This window comes from Branchiostoma belcheri, unplaced genomic scaffold (genome assembly GCF_001625305.1).
Source record: "Branchiostoma belcheri isolate BF01 breed outbred unplaced genomic scaffold, Haploidv18h27 scaffold109, whole genome shotgun sequence".
Lineage (NCBI taxonomy): Eukaryota > Metazoa > Chordata > Leptocardii > Amphioxiformes > Branchiostomatidae > Branchiostoma > Branchiostoma belcheri.
The window spans coordinates 278118-296698 of NW_017802480.1; the positions used below are offsets into that span (position 1 = coordinate 278118).

General features: G+C 40.3%; 1 protein-coding gene across 1 annotated transcript; it reads right to left on the bottom strand.

Annotated features, from left to right (window-relative positions):
- Positions 1-257: 257 nt before the first annotated feature.
- Positions 258-18090, bottom strand: LOC109481152 (glycine receptor subunit alphaZ1-like). The gene is made up of 12 exons (XM_019783658.1): positions 18023-18090; positions 6468-6571; positions 6024-6057; positions 4645-4724; positions 4463-4530; positions 3732-3952; positions 3449-3531; positions 3110-3247; positions 2770-2848; positions 2274-2408; positions 1674-1887; positions 258-1366 (listed from the first exon to the last, which is right to left on the bottom strand). The coding sequence occupies exons 1-12, from the start codon at positions 18079-18081 to the stop codon at positions 1145-1147; spliced, it is 1437 nt and encodes a 478-aa protein (XP_019639217.1). The 5' UTR covers positions 18082-18090; the 3' UTR covers positions 258-1144.
- Positions 18091-18581: the final 491 nt, after the last annotated feature.

The window sequence follows — 18581 nt, forward strand, 5'->3', positions numbered from 1 at the left end:
TAGGCACAATCATGTACATGTAGTTTCAGCATTGAAGTCCCAAGCCATACATGTCATCAACACCGATGACTTCCATACTACAATATTGTCACAGAGAAGCATTTCAAAAGGACCTATCTAATGCAAGTCCGGTTTTATGAATTCACAAATAAGTAATGATCGTATAAAGGGTGCACAGACGTTCACATATACAACTTTTATATTTACATCATAATTATCATATTTGTTTGTATCACATAAGCACAGTTCTCCTCCGCGGCCAATGCTTGCCCTTTTGGTCATTTATTACCCTTCCCTTTCCCCAAGTAGCGATAATGCATTCATATACATAATTGATACTGTACAGTGCTGTGTATTTTGATCCGCTTGTATTTGATATGTATCAGACTCCTTAACTAGAAACTGTTCACTATGTGAAGGTGATGCCTTAACTGGTTGTGCAGTATTCATGTTCACTGTGCTGTATATGCAGCCTTCCTTTTGCTTTAGTACGCTTTTCTATTGCTTCACTGCCAAATGTTCTCTTTGTCTGGTGAGCTAATTCAAAGGCGAGGCCTCTTCTGATTGGTTGACCCGCTCAGGTTTGGCCAATCAACACGCCTGTTCATATTCAGAACAAAAAGTGATAAACAGAGTAATGTACCGGTCCAGTCTTTTTGGCAGGAAAACGATAGAAAGAGCGTATTAACGGTTGGCAAGGTGTTGTAATATTAGTGCTGTGCATTTGCATATGTCGTATTTCCTTTCGTATCATTTGTATTTTGTTGTTGTTGTTGTTGTAATATTTGCATGCCATCTCTATTTGTTCGTGTAATACTGGGTCGGTCCTGTCAATGCAAATTTTCTGTGCGTAGGTGCACTTTTCATAAATGTGTGTGAGTACATATTTTGATTTATATTTACACGAATGCACACATATTGCTCACCATTTCAAAGAAATATAATCATTGCATAATTATTAAGGTAAGACAGGTTTCAGTGACCATGCCAAGGTACCAATAAGGCAAGAAGGATATTGCTTATGGAATCTGAAATATTACAGTGTTACAGTAATGTTGTTGCAGTATTTTCATGTCTAATGAACCTAACAAAAGGAAAACATTATACTGGTGACCAGCAGATCAGTATATCATTATTAAGTCATTCAGTGATACCAGGAGAGGTACACGGACCAGTACAAAATGTTGAAAACGGTGAACAGTAGTGGAAAGAGAAGTCTGGAGTAGTAATCTATCCGCCGGGCCCTGCGCATGTACAGGGCCTTGATCTCAGCAGGGGTGCGGTGTGGCTTCGCCTCTTCCGAAGCCGCAACAGTGTCCTGGTCAAGCTCTGGTGAAGACATGCCTTTGTCAGGCTTAAAGTCAACCTGGTTCATAGGAGAAACAAGAATAACTTATTGTATCATGAACTTTCATCTCACGGTCACAGTCATTCTTAAAGCAGAGCATTTGGTGGCCGCAAAGACAGCATCAAATTGGCCAGGCAGTATCCATTTGCCAGACAGTTAGCATTGGCCACTCAAGGCTGGCGTAAAAAAGGGTTACCAGATTAATACAAAAGTGAACGCCAGATTAAAAAAACGCCAAAAAGTGCTAAAAATAAGCCGAAGCCTAAGTCTTTGATTGGATAGTAAGATAAAGCTATCAGCTTCTTGTATCTATGGTGATATTTACTTGATCATCGGCATCCTCAGAGGTGACATCTTTCTTATCTGTTGCCTTCTTCTTACGCGGCAGTCGTTGTGATAACTCCCTGGCTCTGCGGGAGATGGCAAACTTCTTATCTCGCTTGAAGATAAAATGGACGACTGCGAATTCAACCAACGCGGAGAAGATGAAGAGGGCACAGGTCATCATCCACACATCTATGGCCCGAACGTAGGAGAACCTGAAGCAGGAAAAAGATAAAGATAGGCTATAGCATGGATTCCAGACCCATACTACACTAGCGTGCGCACAATACTCTGGATAACTTTGGACCTTAGCGTGCTGTGGGTCAGGCATCCAGGCTAAAGCTCGTGATTTTCTGATATGTGCTAGCTCATGATAGTGCTAGCCTACAGGGACAATGACACTGAAACGATGAAGCAATAGCTGCATTTTGCAATTATTGAAATACAAATGGTTGCTGAGTTGCTTATGTTGAATCCCGGTTTCAATACACAACTATCCAAAAAACTGTAAATACGCTTATATTTATGATCTTAGGACGATCGAAAGACGTATGTACATAAGCAGGCCCTTTAGCTTATTAGGAAAAACGTGTTTACTTACTTAGGCATGGCACTGCGGGATACCACAGTGAGCGTGGTGGAGGTGAGCACAGTGGTGATACCGAGCGCCACTCGGGCAGGGGCGATCTCAGGACTGATCCAGAAGGATAACCACGACAGGATCACGATCAGGATGCTGGAAATACACAAGGTAAAGTTATTAATAGTATCACTCACGTGTGATCATTTGGAAATACCCGATTAAACCGAAGTACTGCATCATATTGTATGACTTACCCCGGTATCACACTATGGTTTATGTTTCATACCGCCATAACACAGTGTGCATTCTTGACGATTCCGAAACACATACTGACGCCCAGGGCATATATACAAAGCACGTTACAACCCTGTCAATCAACTTAAATCCAATCTTCACCCACTCACTTCTAATCCTTGTTGACAGATACAATGTACATACAAAGTTCCCTAAACTAGCGTCGCCCAAAACAATACCATCATCTTGCAAGTAACTATAGAGAATTGAAAGTACTCACCTTGGTATGTAGTTTTGAATAAGGTAGTACCCAATGTGTCTGATGAGAAACAGCTTCGTCTCTATGCACGAGTATGTACCTATAGGGAAAAGGAAGTAAGGGTTAGCATACGGCTATATGTGTACATAGTATTTCTAACCACTTAGATCTTGGATATTGACATGTAAAACTTAATTGCACAAAATTGTATAGGCCCCATCAATGGTTAACAAAAACATATGATATCACTCACATATACTACAATGAACGTAATCATAAGTGTCTAAATGTATACAAATATATCAAACTTTCACCCTTCACCAATGTGAATGGGTACTGGACACATCACTAGAAGCCTCACCTGTAGTGTGATGACTGTCACAGTTGTTGTTAGTTGTCCAGGTAACCAGATCATAATCCGGCAACTGGATATCCTGGTCAATGAGAACAGCATCTTCCTTCGACCACCAGATTTCTATATCCTTGGTAGTGTGCCCATCTAAAACAAGAAAACGGAGATTTCAGGTCTCTTGGAAGCATTTTGGGTTTTCGTGACCTACAAGTTAAGTGCACTTCCTAAAGGCGCGTGCTGGGTCATCTTTTGCTGACCACCCTATCAATTAACTGTCAACAAATGGCCACAATGAAACCGAAAGTTTTGGGAAATGCAAATCTGTACTAAGGCTCTTCTTGTACTTACAACTCTCCATCTTAATCTTGCAAGCTTGACTGTCCATCGGGAACAGTTGGAAGTTCATCGGGCAAGCCAGCAAGATAGTTTTCCTGTAAGAAATCAGTATAAGAGTATATTAAATACAGGACTGCTAGGAAGAGTAAAAAAAAACTATTCTTTTTAATACTGAGATAATGCAATTTTCTAAGTAAGTTCCTGTTGTAAATATTCACATTTTGTAAAGACATGACATTGTAGTTTTATAATGGTCTAGCGTCCCGTGTACATATAACAAATGTCTGCATCATACTTAGCACTGTAGAGCACGTCTCCGTTGGGATGTATCCTAAGCAGGGTGCTATGTCCACTAGTCGATTCAAACGGCGCTCCTTTCTCGTTCACGAAGTAGATATCTGGCACCCAAATCTTGTCCAGGACCTTCTCGTACAGCGTGATGCTGTCGTTGTAGTCGTGATACACGAATCTGGGGTCGTTCCATCTTTGCCGGAGGAACAACATGACGGTGTAGTCCTGCAAGCCAAACCAAACCAGAGATATTAGTGCTTTGGGTATTGGGTATTATGTAAATGTATTATGTGATCAGAGGGAAATACACGATTGAATTACATCATAGAATGGATTGTTACTAATACAATTGTATGACTTAACGTACTCTGGCATAGTAGTATACCATGGTCAATGGTATTTCATATGTTTCATACCATAATTGCATGGTACACATCATTCCTGGCGACCTCATACCACATCCTACTTCCCAGGCCTGAGGCCACATACCGGGTCACAACCCTGTCAATCAACTGAAAACCAATCTCTGCCCACCCACTTCCGAGCATTGCTGTTGAGGGCGAGATACATACAAACTTCCCTAAACCAGTGTCGCTCAAAACAATACTTCCAACACATTGCCTGCTAATCTGACGTGGTATCATAGAGTATTGCCGGTAAGTGACCGAATACACCGATACCATCGAAAATTAATTAGCATTAAACTGGGATCTCAATGTTTAAATTATATCCTACCATTGATTCCTCGGAGATGGAACTGATGCTGTTTATGTACGCTGAGCAGTAAACCTGCACAGGGGGACCTGAAAGAAGGCATGGAACGTAAACGTGCAAAATCATTCTTAGTTGAAACGTTATGCAACACAATTGGGTAAACAAATCTTTTGGGAGAAAAGAATGAATGTTCCATGGCCTACCCTTAAAGTTTGGTCTCAACCGTTGATCGTAGTTATCCAAGATGTTGAGGAACACCATAGTAGGTGTGACCGACGTAGTTCTGGAAAACATTCAAGACCGAGACAGGTTATTATGATAGATTGCTACCTACATGTAAAATCAACTTAATTTTTCTCATGAAGTCATCGATTCCTTTGTTTTTTCTTTTGTTGTTCATGTTGATGGTGATGACAACTTAAAGAAACAATGTATTTTTCTTGAAATGCAGTACAGTATCATCTATCATGTGAAGCGATGTTAGTTTCACTACGTACTACTGTGTTGCAGCTGGCTGAAAAATATAAAAGTGCAGTTAGTTTTGAAATGGCTGTGGAGCTGTGAATATGTTAGGGGTTAGGTGATATGGATGTTTAAAAAGACAGCATTGTGGGAGTTTGATGCTAAACAGAATAGAACATCAGTGCAGCAGAAGCAATGGCGTTAACGTGATTCTTGGTGGAATGTTTCCTGGTTGATATTATACAGAATAACCAATAGATACAGATGTACACTACTCTGAGCATATGCTTGAAATCACCTCTGGAATTCTAAAACACGCTAAAATTATATTTTGTTATACCTATTTGCTTAACATACTATCGTATTATGTGTTGATTTGTCGAAGATAGGCGTCTTGCCAGAGAAGCCAGTAACGTAATAATTACAGGGAGTTATAGCCCTCAAACCATCGCTGATTCAAGGAAGAAAAATGCAAATGAAAGAAACCGTGTTGTCATTGGGTAGGATTTAGTGCAGGTTTTGTTGGCAGGGTGAGGGTGACTGCAGTCCTACGCAGAGCCGCCAGGTGCCGTTACTGTGTATTAGTGGCATACTCACGCCATTGGTGTTACCGCTTTGGGCAGTAAGGTGGGAATGGCTAGTCTGGAATGGAAACACGAGGCGAGGGTAAGTCGAAACGGTGCGGTGGACAGACAGGTCAGAGAGGTGCAAACTGGAGCAACACACGGCTCTTCTGTAATCTCTAAGCAGACGTTTACGACGGCAAAATCGTTTCGATGTCAGTTAGACAGTGTGCAATAGGCCTTGGTAGTCCTTCGTTATCCAAGATGGCTGTTAGCGTTCTCTTTCACGGGGCTATGTCCTCATGTGGCTTCTGGGTCCGAAGCTTAAGGCACACAGTCATCCACACTTTAGGCATTGGTGGTCCGTTGCCAGGACTGCTATTGTTGCTGCTGTCGTTTGGCCCTTGCAACATTGAGGCACTTCCTCCTAACTTCTTTAAAATAGCTCGAGATATGAGTGATATGATTGGCAAGACAGTATCCAATAGGCCTATTTTGCCGCCGTAAACATCTGCTTGGAGATTAGCTCTTTTTTTGCCATTTAATAGATTACGCACCTGTTGGACAGCTTTGAAATCTCGTTGGTGGCATCTGTAGGGCAGAAACAGTTTATTCATCTAAGTAGTCTAATATTTTGATAGAAAAGCGCCTTCTTAATATTTTATCCAATCCCTTTGTTAATAGTTTACATTAGGGTGTAATTCTGTGGTTGTAATGCATATTAGATAGATACAAAATGATACCGAACGACTTCCAACACGGCGATGTCAGAAGAGCAGGCAATGCATGTAGTCTTTTGGAGTCAGTTGCGATTTTACATACATTTTAATGACATCTTCTTATGCTTTTTTTTTCAAATATTACTTTTTATTGCCACAAAACTAGTGAGGCATGTCTCATAAACCATTTGACTGATTGATTGATTGATTGATTGAGTAAGTATATTGAAGAAGACCAGAGGTATTGGACTTTCCTGACAATCAAATATAGATGATGCTCACCAGCCTTGTCCGTATCATCTCTTGTGTCCCTGACAAGTAGCCTGTTCGTATCCTCATCTTCTGGGCCCCGTTTACCTCTATGATGTCTGCCGTCAACCTGGAAACTAGAAAAACAGATAACACCATAAGATATAATAATAAATACATTTCTGCCAAGTTGCTTTGAACTGAGAATGCTATGCCGTTTTACATAACAAGAGTGAGAAAGGAAGTTGAATCAATAAACATGTAGAAAAATCGAAGAACCCGCATAGTATAGAAGCCAACAAACGAACTAACCAACCAACCAACCAACCAACCAACCAACCAACCAACCAACCAACCAACCAACCAACCAACCAACCAACCAACCAACCAACGAAACAAACAAACATTTTACCAACCAGCTAATTAAAGCAAATATGGTGGTGAAAACTTCTTGGTGGGGGTAAAATAAGGTCACGGCAATAATTCTAAACCCAGACGGAAACTTAACACCAAAGGCAATCGGTATTCCATCTGCGTATGGCAGATATCTGTATTCAGTCTGCTGATGACTGCTGCCTCAGTGGACACGACCACCCGCCTTATCGGTACGGACCATCCGCCCATGAGCGCCGACTGCCAATATAAATCTGTCTCGCCTTGAAATAATTGAATTGCCGCTTAAAAATGATGGCATATCTGTCTGTTGATCTAACAGTTGAAGGAGTGGATTTTCCCTAATGTATCTATGAACTATTGACTGATGAAACAGTGAGAACACTCATATGAGAGATGTATGCTCTTCAATTCTATAAAGATTTCCATGTATTCAATATTCAAAAAACAAAGAAAAACCACTGTTACCCGTATTTAGATTGCTTAACGTACAATAAATGTACTTTTTCACGTAATTAAATTTTGATAATCTGATTGTAGTAATTTTCGGTATATCTTGGAGAGTTTAAATACTATTAGCATGCTTCGGCTCTTTATGATCATAGCATTATAAGTATTGCATCAGACCCTCTGGTACTGATGTTGCGCAACTTTGTATATTGTAAGGAAGAAAGCAATAAAACGTCAGCAATAAAAAGCCTCACGGACCAAGAAGTCGTAAAAAGAGTCGTAAAGTTTCTCTGCGGTGAGAACTTGCTGCTTCAGAGCTTTATTGGTATCGTTAATCATATTTTAAGTGTTTGATTATCCGTATTCCCATCTTTCTTGGGTTCACCTACTGCATGGAATGAATATCGATCTTACTACCTGAATTTATGTGGTTAATTTCAACCGTTGATGGAATTTACATAAAATTAAAAAAAATTTCAATTTCGAGGGCAACTGCATCAAGCTGATCAGGTTATATGTGTTATCAATAAATGGGAATAAAATGAATTGATGGCTCGATTTTAATCCCTTTATTTTCCTCTTGAGTGTGCTTCAAGTATCATTAGATCTTGCGACTTAAAAATCTTTACAAGAGAAAACTCTCATTCATGACCACTCTCATCCATCTGGTTTATTGGTCAGCAGACGATGGCCATGACAATGATATTTTGAAAACCCTTGGAAAGTCGCCAAGTTCGCCTGTGAGTCCCCAAGATTTTTGCTTCAGGTGCACTTTATATATTGAAATTATGTTAATCAAAAACTGAAATGCGTGGCAGTTACATATTCCTTGCCTTTGGGAATGGATATTGTTCAGAATATTTACAGAAATTGGATGGGGAGAAAAAAAATCTTTGTAAGGTGGAATATATGCAGAAGTGAAAATCTTTATGCGATGGAAGGTATAAAGTTTTATCAGTAAAAATGTGGCTGTGGTAATAATCGATATAATATGACATACATGCAGCCAGGAACCCTTTTTGAGGTCGATCTCACTGCCTTATTGCATCAGCTATGGGGGCAATAGACGTGAAAAGCTTCTAGATCAATTATTGCATCTACTTACCTTTAGGAATGTGCTTATCTGCAATAACTTTACTCTCTGCTCTTAATCAACAGTAACGCAGAATGCAGGGGCCCTGTATGCCTTTAGTAATCAATATCATAAAGGGCAATTCCAACGAGCTGGTCGTTATTGCTTCGTACTAACGGTAACTTTTAAATGTATCTTTAAGACGAGAGATTTAACAGTGCTATACCTTCACAGTTTAATGTGATAGTCATTATAGTCTTTATTAGACTGACTGACTACTATACATTCACGAAACGTACAAGAAGATTGACTTAGCAGACCTTGATAATCATGCATGCCATGTTGTCGATTTAATGTACCTAACCCATCTTTAACGTGAGCCCTTAAAAGCTTTTTATACTTTATATCACAGCTATTACAGCACCTAATGACATCTAATGGTGGCCTTTACTGTGTATATCCTTTATACCTTCAGTAAAGCCTCAGCCTTGTACAGGAAACTGGGATAATGGTCAGGAAATCCCTGCTCATACACTAGACATTGACCGATCCTGACTGTCCAACACAATTAGCAGTTCAGCCAATGATAGCAGTACGACCAATGAGTCTGTGTCCTTTTAATATTCGCATCAGATCTACATGACACGGGAGCGGAGTCGGTCAAGGGAGGGATTCATCCTCAGGAGTGAGAACGCCCTGGATTGAGGACATGTCTTTATTTTGACGCTGTTGGGCAGCCAATGATAGCATGGCAATTACTGCTTCGACCAATAAGATATCGGCTGAATATCCGTCAAATAGTCAAATCTACTTTTTGAATTTGCTTCGCTAATCTGACTCAACCACCGGTGTCCATATTAAGGGCAATGCGTAGCAGACATATCCATCTATCTATCCATCTTATGTATTGACATACGCCTTCCGTTCGTATCTAATTTTCCATATTCATTTGCTGAAATGGGGGGAGTTGGGCGGGGCTATGGGATCAGTCTATTGATAAACAGGGTGCTGGCCCCTCTCATTTCAAGGCTATCTGCGCGCGCGAACATGTCTGTCTTCAGAAGGTCAGAGGACCGCCTGGTATCAATTATTCACCAACTACACCGGGACTGTAAATGGGGTTCTTGGGGCAGGGCATATTTTATATGCTATACAAAAAAGTACCAGAGTTATCGACCAAGGATTGAGGTGTTCAAGAATTCATTATTTACCAGAACTATCGCAGAGTGGAACTCGCTGTCGGGGCATTATCATTTCAACAATGTTTAGAGTTAGATGTTAAAGGGTTAGGTGTAACAAGTCGTTCGGTGTAATGTAGCCACCTGCCGCCGCACCGCGTTCCTGCAAGGCTGGTGTGTTACACCGAAGGGCGGTTATATCGGCTATACAGATACAGATGATGTTCAGAACATAACGGAAGGGTACATGGGTAGGCAATATTGTGTCTTTCATGTAACTACTATCCATCTTTATCCAATTTCAAAGGATGTTCTTAGCCATGTTATAACTGGAGCGAGGATTTCTGTTTGATACTTCTATAGATAGAATGATGATTTTAGTTTGTTCTTGAATTTCTTAAACAGTCAACATTTTCAAAAAGACTTCGAACCTTTCTGGTGCATCATACGTAGGATATATCAACCACATGGCTTCTAACGAAGGAACTTGAATTATTTAGCACAGAAGTCCCCTTTTGGGACAGTTTTATGAGCAAACTGTCTACAACTTGTTATTTTGTGTCTTAAAAGGGTCCATTAAAGCTACCAAGGCCATCAAAGTTTACAACATAATTGTTTGAAGACACAAATGGCCAGGATAACGTGACCTACTAAACTAATAACCTGTTATATGTTGGGAAGTGCAATAGAGTGTAATATCAGGGCAGTAGTTTTGTTTGCAAGATTACCCTTGACCTGAACGACGTCTCCTAATTCCTAAATTATGCATGGAAATTACTACCCTTATTCACATCTGTGGCGCCGCAAGATTGCAGATTGGCGATTCTAACGCTATTTCAGCACATAAAAATGGGGAAAATTAGATGAAAACCACTGCTTTAGCTCAATACACAGGACTAAATAGATGAATATGTCAGATACGCGATGCCCTTCACATGGCCACCAGTGAGTCAGGGAAGCAAATTAAAAAACGCAGACATTTTATCTAAAAAATATCAAGTATTTATAACACCTCTTATCTGGTCTAAAATCAATCATGTCTTTCTTCCTGCTCTTCAAAGTATTGACACCACCCAAATACATTAATTTCACCCTGTGATGCATCAATGATTAGTCACATTAAGTTCAATCTCATCTTACGACTTGGCATCAAAACTACTCTTATACTAAAGATTGATTCCATGGGTTATCTATCTCAAGTGCCAGCACACAAACTTTTATACCTTTCGGAGGACTCATCATTTCCAGCAAACGTTACAGCCCAGCCTGTCCCAGTAGGGTATATTGCGTGCTATAAACCGCTCCAATGCAATTATCTTCACACCCAGCCGCTATTCAGCGCTATAATTGGACTCAGATGTGAGTAATGGGAACGCCGGCGAGGATTTATGTTGAAAGGGTTCAGAGATATGTCAAGACGTTACAGGAATGTTAATCAGTAGATGTTCCTTGAAGCTTCTTACCTTACAGGCGGGGTCACAGTCGTTTCAAGATGTTCATGTTATAGGCAGGGTGTGATAGAACGAGCCACTATCAAGGATATCTAAGACAGTCTTTATCGTATAAAGACATTTGAATTTTGCAGGACACATGCAAGAGTATTCTAATGTTGTCCTCAATTTTTGAGATCGTACAACGATCGTACGACAATCGTACAACGTATTTAACAGGGCTCTAACATCACATCTTAACATGTTATTAGTTGAAGCACCTAAATGCTATTTTCATATTTCTATATATTATTTTGAAGGAGGATTTTCCTAAATTGCTCCATGACGGAACGAAAAAAATGTTGCTTCCATCTGTAGCTAGGTGTCTTACTTATGCATGAATAGCAGTCCCAACACGGTGCTTGGGTAAACGAACTGCATGGAATCCCATTTCAAAGACTCCATGTTGACAGTTCATCATGATTCATCTTCATCATGTCATACATAATAAAACAGTATAGCTTTAAATGATGACCACTAAGTCCCAAGATGATCAATAGATGCTGCTTAGAATCCATTCAAAACCCATTTTACAATGACTAGACTATAATCATCGTATTCACCTGCCTATGTTCATCTCATGTGTGCTTTCTACCCAATTTATTGTGTTTGAGGTTGGCAAAGCATCTGATTATATTTCATGGAAAATAGTGCAATCTCAGCAACCTTAGCGCTGAGGACAATCCAGGTCACAACTGTGCTCTATTTTCAGTACCTCCAATTACTATTCAAAGCAAGACCATCGTACCATTTTGAACTGGTGGTAAAATGCTACTATCGCCCTCAACATTCAAATTTACCACCACTCCAGTATAATTTTATCCCCCCTCCCCCAAAAATGATATTACACCTATGCTTAAGCTTCACCACCTTGCATCATTATCATAGCTATGCAGAAGTGAAATAAGTCTTAATCATTTTGTTGTCTTACAGCCCCGATGACTTTCGGTACAATCCACGATAGACTGGATATCTTGGAGGGCTGATACTTCTCTTATTATGGGTTCACCACACACACCACGAAGTGGTGTGGTGAAACCATATTGCTTTTTCTGATGTTTCTTCTCCTTCTCCTTCTCCTTCTCCTTCTTCTTCTTCTTCTTCTCCTGCCATTTTTTTAAATGGATTCAGCTTCTTCATTTTAGGGCCCAAGGTCCTGAAATTTGGTATGGAGGTACAGTGGGCAAATACCCCTAGGCGTTTTTTAAATTATTGTGATACAGGCTTTTAGAATGGTTTTATTTGAGTTTTTTGGCTGTGTTATAGCTAATGTATTACTGTGTTAGTGTGCCTTGTTTACCACGTTTGGGCATGAGTCATCACAATGGAATGCTGGGCATCAACCAATAGGCATGCAGCTTTCCTCTATACTTCTTGCTGATTGGCTGTTGGGATTTAACTTGATTAACACCTGCACAGAAGCATTTCCATACTGACAGTATGTCTGTATTCAAGTGTTTTGGTAGGTATTTCAAGCTTTCCTGCTCCAGCATTGGAATGCCGGGCATGGACGTTTTTTTTTTATTTTGAAAATCAACAGTTTGCATTATGCAATTAAAAATCCTAACCAATAAAGTAGGGAATAGCTATCCAACTGTTGTTTTAGTTGTATTTTACTTCATATTATAGTTATATCAATGTAAATCATTGTTTTCCCTTGTGTTTCTCATTCTTTCCCTGCCATGTCGTAAAATGTGGTGAACCCATCGCTGTATTTGCTCCAAAGCAAATATTGGCCTTTCTAGTTATGTTTGATTTACCTTATGTACTTGTATTTATTTTGTGAACTCTTGGTTCATTATGTACAGATTCGTTTATTTGCATTTACGATCTGTTTTGAGTTCACCTATTTGTTTACCATTATTGTATATAGCCTACCTTTATTTGTGTTCATATTTTGTTTGGATTCTGTTATCTGTACCTTTGATCGTCTTTTGTTTATGTATAATTTATTGAATCGGTGTCGTATAAGCCCACACGGGCTGGGCGCGGGATAGCGCACGACACGGAAATAAAGTCTCATTCATTCATTCATTCATTCATTCATTCATTCATTCATTCATTCAATTATTCATTCATTCATTCATTCCACCGCGAAAGTGGCAAAAAACTCCTGCAACCCCGAAGAGAGCCCACCAAGCTAAGTAACCACTGCAGGCACTCACGTAATTTATTGCAGCCGAGCGTGACTCCACAGAATCTGGTTCTACCCGGACTAGATTTGTGAGTTAGAAGCTGGACAGTAGCCAACACTGCGGGAGCATCATACGTGATTGAACTTTCCTTGGTCTTTTCGTATTCAGCAAGGACCACTACAAGAGGTGACGGATCGTCCAAAATCACAGGGTGTGCAATTACAGGGGGCATATGGCAGGGGTTTTAAGTTTTGATAGGTTTCCTTTTATAGCCAGGACTTCTTCAAGTAACGGATCAGATTCTACACTTAATCTGTCAACGTAATTGAGCTTTGATCTGGTGATACATTGTTCATGGGAGCCAGGCAGTTTCGCAAATATGTATCTTTGCAGGATAAGACAAGAAATTGGAGGTTTCGAACTTCCGGGAAACTTCATCCCATTTTCTGTGTCTAATGACTTTCTGACCTCCAGTCATTCAGCAATAAAATCGACTGACTAGAGGTCCTAAAATATACTACTTCAATTATTTTGTGGCCACACATGACTTCAAAAAACACATTGAAAATGTGACCTGGGTGGCCCCAAAGTGTGGTTTCTTAATTCACTGCTTTCTTGCTATCAGTAGATCATCAATTGATTGTCTCCAGTAGTACCTTGGAGGGGTAAAGCTAGAATTGATTTTTAGCCACTGCCACAATCTTCAGAATCCACCTGGAGGCAACTCCACTCCAAGATAACCGTACTTTCGGCCATTTCCTTACTGGGAATGCACTTAACAGATTGTTCAGATAACCTGCATTAAATGTAGCTTGCAGACGACAAAGGTGATTACGCCTAGCCTAGAATAAATGTTGTGTTTCCGGTTTCCGACCGTGGCGAAACAAAAATGCCGACCCTAGCCTTTTCTTCAGTCGACCATTGGCAAGTATCCATGAGACTATACTGATTTGATTACTAGTATATAGATGACATCCTCTGGGCACCCCAAAACTCATATGAGGATGCGAATAAAAGAATAATTTCCGACCTGAATATCAGATCCTTTCAAACGGTATTTCAAGGTTTTGCAGGGGGGAAATCGAGTGAAGTCATTTCCCATATGCAAACAGAAGGACGGGTCCTGATTCTGATGCATTTCAGCTTTACATTGCTAAACTGTATCATTTTGTTGGGTCACTTTAGCCTAAATCTAACAAAAAAGAAAAGAGAATCCATACCTACCGACCCTAGTTTTTTTGGGACTTAAACTGGAAGCACAGCATTACTTTCTTTTGCCTTCCTGCTCCGCTTCATGTATTCACATTGCCCTGCAGACTCATCAGTGTGGATGATTTGTAAGGTTCTGTAGAAACTACTCCCAGGTAACGAACCTAGTTACATTACACTGGATGTCAAATGGTGATTACGGGATCCAGATGTAGGTTAAGTGTAGGAGTTTGCCTCAAGATCACCTCATACATCTTACGAAAAAAGACTGTAAACACATCGTAGACTGTAACATATGAAGCATTGTGGACGGCCAATGCAAGACAATGGCTACTGCCTAGCTACTGATAACGAGTGAAGGATATAATTTGAGTTCGGAGGATAAAGCAACTGTAATTTAGCCCTAATGTTATTTCTGTGTCACAAAATAAAACTTAAAACATAAAACAAACAGAGCACACATCTGAAAGGAACAGTAGTTGTTGGATGCCACCCTAACGATGATAAATAAAGTGGTGTCCTACTCCTTGAATGTCAAAGGATTGCCCTTAGTGGCATGAACATTAATTGTATCATGAAAGGAACCTTGCTCGCAGAGAAATCCACAGTGGACCAAAGTGGCGACAATGTGACAAACCAGACGACAATGGTCGTTAACACAACGACACATCTAACAGTGACCTAGTTTTGGATGTCGAATAACTGTATTCTGTGTTCGACATGTGTGATGCCAACATTATTCCCACCCTGGCTCGATTGTGTGGCATCTACGCGCCCATCAATTTTCGTTCGTTGCCAAAACGTTTGTGACCATACTGCTTGCTTCTCTAGGTACTTGAGATGTTTTCAGATGTCGAAGGAAAAAGAAGATACCAGATGAATAGCATCAGGGCTCGACTTACCACTTGCTTGCAACACAAAGTCATACTACGTTGAAGAAGACGCAAAGGAACAAGAGGGACGAATTTGTTGCTTGGTATACCATGCTTTCTTTGAGTCTGACCACATCGTAACGAAGCTATTTTTTTCGCACATTACATCAGTTTAGGGTCCCCAGAGGATCCTTGTGGTAATGAAATCAGGTCTAATGTGAGGAACCGTTCACTGGTGTACCAGCGGTAATCCACAATGGATCAAAGTGGCGACAATGTTGTAAACCAAACTCGACATGGTATGCAATGAGGATTGCCCTTTGACCTTTAGTCAGATTGAATTCACGCTCCATGCCCTGGTGGAATGGGGTCATCTGTTGCACTTTATTAAATCTAAAAATGAAGCTTTCATCCCAGTAGTCAGAATTAACTGCAAAACAATCGACATGGGAGGATAGCCCTCTCCTGAGTGATACAATGTCGGAAAACACGTACCACACTTATCGAAAGTGTAAGATTCCTCCCGGTGTGAGTGGTTAAAATCTGGTCTCTAGGCCTTGACATGTTGGAAAGGTGATAGTCGTCTGTTATGTCAAGCCTTTCACAAATGTGGTAAGTCACGCTACTTGAAAGCCCCTGTTATTTGTGCGTAGAATATGATCCACACAGGCATAACTTCTGCAAATGATCGTATTTGCATAATCAACAAACGAGAGCATTTATAAATCGTCAGTCCTAAAGGTAAACACTCATTTGGCGAAGGTATGAGGACGTGATCTAGTTTTTACATCTATTTAATCACAAAAACACTCGAAATACTATATATAACACCACTCAATCACTGTTTTGGCAGTGATTTGAATCAATGTCACCTCTAAGTCCTCCCAATTTGGTACTAGCAGGAGACCATGACCCCACTGACAGGAGCACACAAGTGCAAAGCCGCTTCAGTGTCATTTGGCCTGATTATGGTCCCAGTCCTGGGTAACTGTTTGTCATGGGTCAGTTTGTAAATAGACGTATCTATAAGCTTAAAATATGGCTGCTTTAGATATTCTGGCTTCTACTACATATGGCTGCTAGTTGTGAAAGAAACAAAATGCAGATGAAGGTAATGCTGAGGTCACATTTCCAAAGCGGGGCCCGGCCGGGCTGTTTCGATGAACGAAAAATCAACAATTTATATCAATGATATACGTAAATTGATAAACTTGTGCTTTGTTGAATCTTATATCATACTTTTTGTTACGTAAGACTACCCGGTCGGGCCCCGGTTTGGAAATATGACCTCAGCATAACGTGGCTATGACATAATGACAATGCTTGTTCACATCATGTCGGTATCAGTTTTGGCTGATCACACCGAACTTCAATTACTAAGTAGAGGTTAGATCAATGAGGGAAGGGCAACGTGCCTGTAAAATTTTTCCTTTTTTAAAGTTTGGAATGCTCTTCTGTAGGTGCCATGCTGTATTTATCTGGTGTATTTGCTTGGTTGTGTTTGCTTCTAAACAAGAAAGATAAACATGGCCAACGTTTCAAATTTTTGAAAATGCTCTGGAAGTAAGAGCATTCTCGTATTACTAGAGGAAGAAATTATCTTTTATCCTTTTCGTGTGGTATTTGAGGTGTTGATTGTCATTAACGACAGCGTGTCCCTTTGATGGCATAGATATACGACTGTACGTGCTCTGTCGATATGTGCATGTAGGGAAAACCCCAATAATATATGACACGCAGTGATCCATACGTTATATGATGCGCGTTTTAATCTCTGAATGTCGTTCCAGCTAATAAGCTCTCATATAGCAGCTCTATACAGCACAAGTAGAGTATAGAGCATTATAAGATTTCGACAATACGATATCTGTTCATATAGCCGTTTGTGCTATTATTGGATGATATATATACATATATATATATATGTATATATATCCAACAACATGTTTGTATGCGTTGGTCATAAAAAGAAACGTTGCCGCCGATATTAACGGTGAACGGGTTTTATATTTTATATCCTCTTCGCAGCTTAGCGCTACAGTGAGTAGTAGCTTTAACCTCTGAATTCCAGACATGCTGACATGCTAATACGCAATTTGCATGTCAGTATTAAAGTTGGTTTCTCCCCGTGGTCACTTAACTGTGTCTAATCTTACTTAGGGTTAGTACGATATGACATTTAGACTTGCAAATTAATCTGAAAGGCCATTCATATACTGGTGTGCAATACCTGGCATTTTTCTCCATTCTTTGGCAACGTGGAGCTGAGATTACTGGTTTCGACGATTTCACAAATAGGTTTAACTCTTGGTAAAGATTGCTGTGCAGGTTATGCATATCGTACCTAATCTTCAAGCGCAAATCTTTCGGTGGCAAAATCATAACAGCCGGTCAATAGATTATATCTTATCTCTATGGTAACAGCTTCCCAATAACTGATAAACCATGAAGTCTTCAAAATTATACTATCGACCCATGACGTCACATCTAGATAGTGGTAGGCAAAAAGCAGGTATTAATTTAGTGAGTGATTTGCCTACCAATAATTTTTTCACAGGTCTAGCAACATTCGATGCAAACAAAAATAGCTTTTGAAACATTAACCACCAGTTTTGGATCGGAGGTAGAGTGTGATACCAGAAACATAATAATTCATTGCCCATGGCCTAGTGTTGAAGGATGACACCACATTCTACCCATACGTGTCAGAATCCTTCAGCACTGCCACTAGTTATCCACATTCACACACGCCCATTACAACACGCAGAATGTGGTATAGGGACACGTACCGTCCGCTCAGCAGAACTGATACAAGCAGAACACCCCACATGAGGCCCAGACTGTCCATGGTTGGTTGGTAGGAATTCCCACTCCTGGCCTCGCAGCCTCCCGATGCGGCTAGCTCGGGCAGCACGACTGGGTTAAAACAACCGCGAGGAATTTTATATCTACTCCACACAGCAAGCTCCGCCCTCCGTCAGACAGACATTTAAGACATGTATGAGGGATGAACCAGTCATCGCTCAGGAGAAGGGTGCTGATTACTTAGGGACTAACCATTATATACTCCATGAGGGTGTCCCTTGCTCAGGTGGCCGTGACTACGTTACTGCATTCATATGTTAAAAGATTGGGACATATAAAGGAATGTTTACGGGGATAAACCATTTGTCGTTTGAAATACGACCATAAAGTGTGCCGTCCCGGGAAATTCAGGGCTTTACGTACGAAGATGACGGGTGGATTTGGTGATAACGTTAAAGATATATGTTACAGTCGGCTGGCTACAGATTCAATGACGCTTGTTACTGTTCCTGCTACCTAAAATGGCATTACATTGGGTAAGGA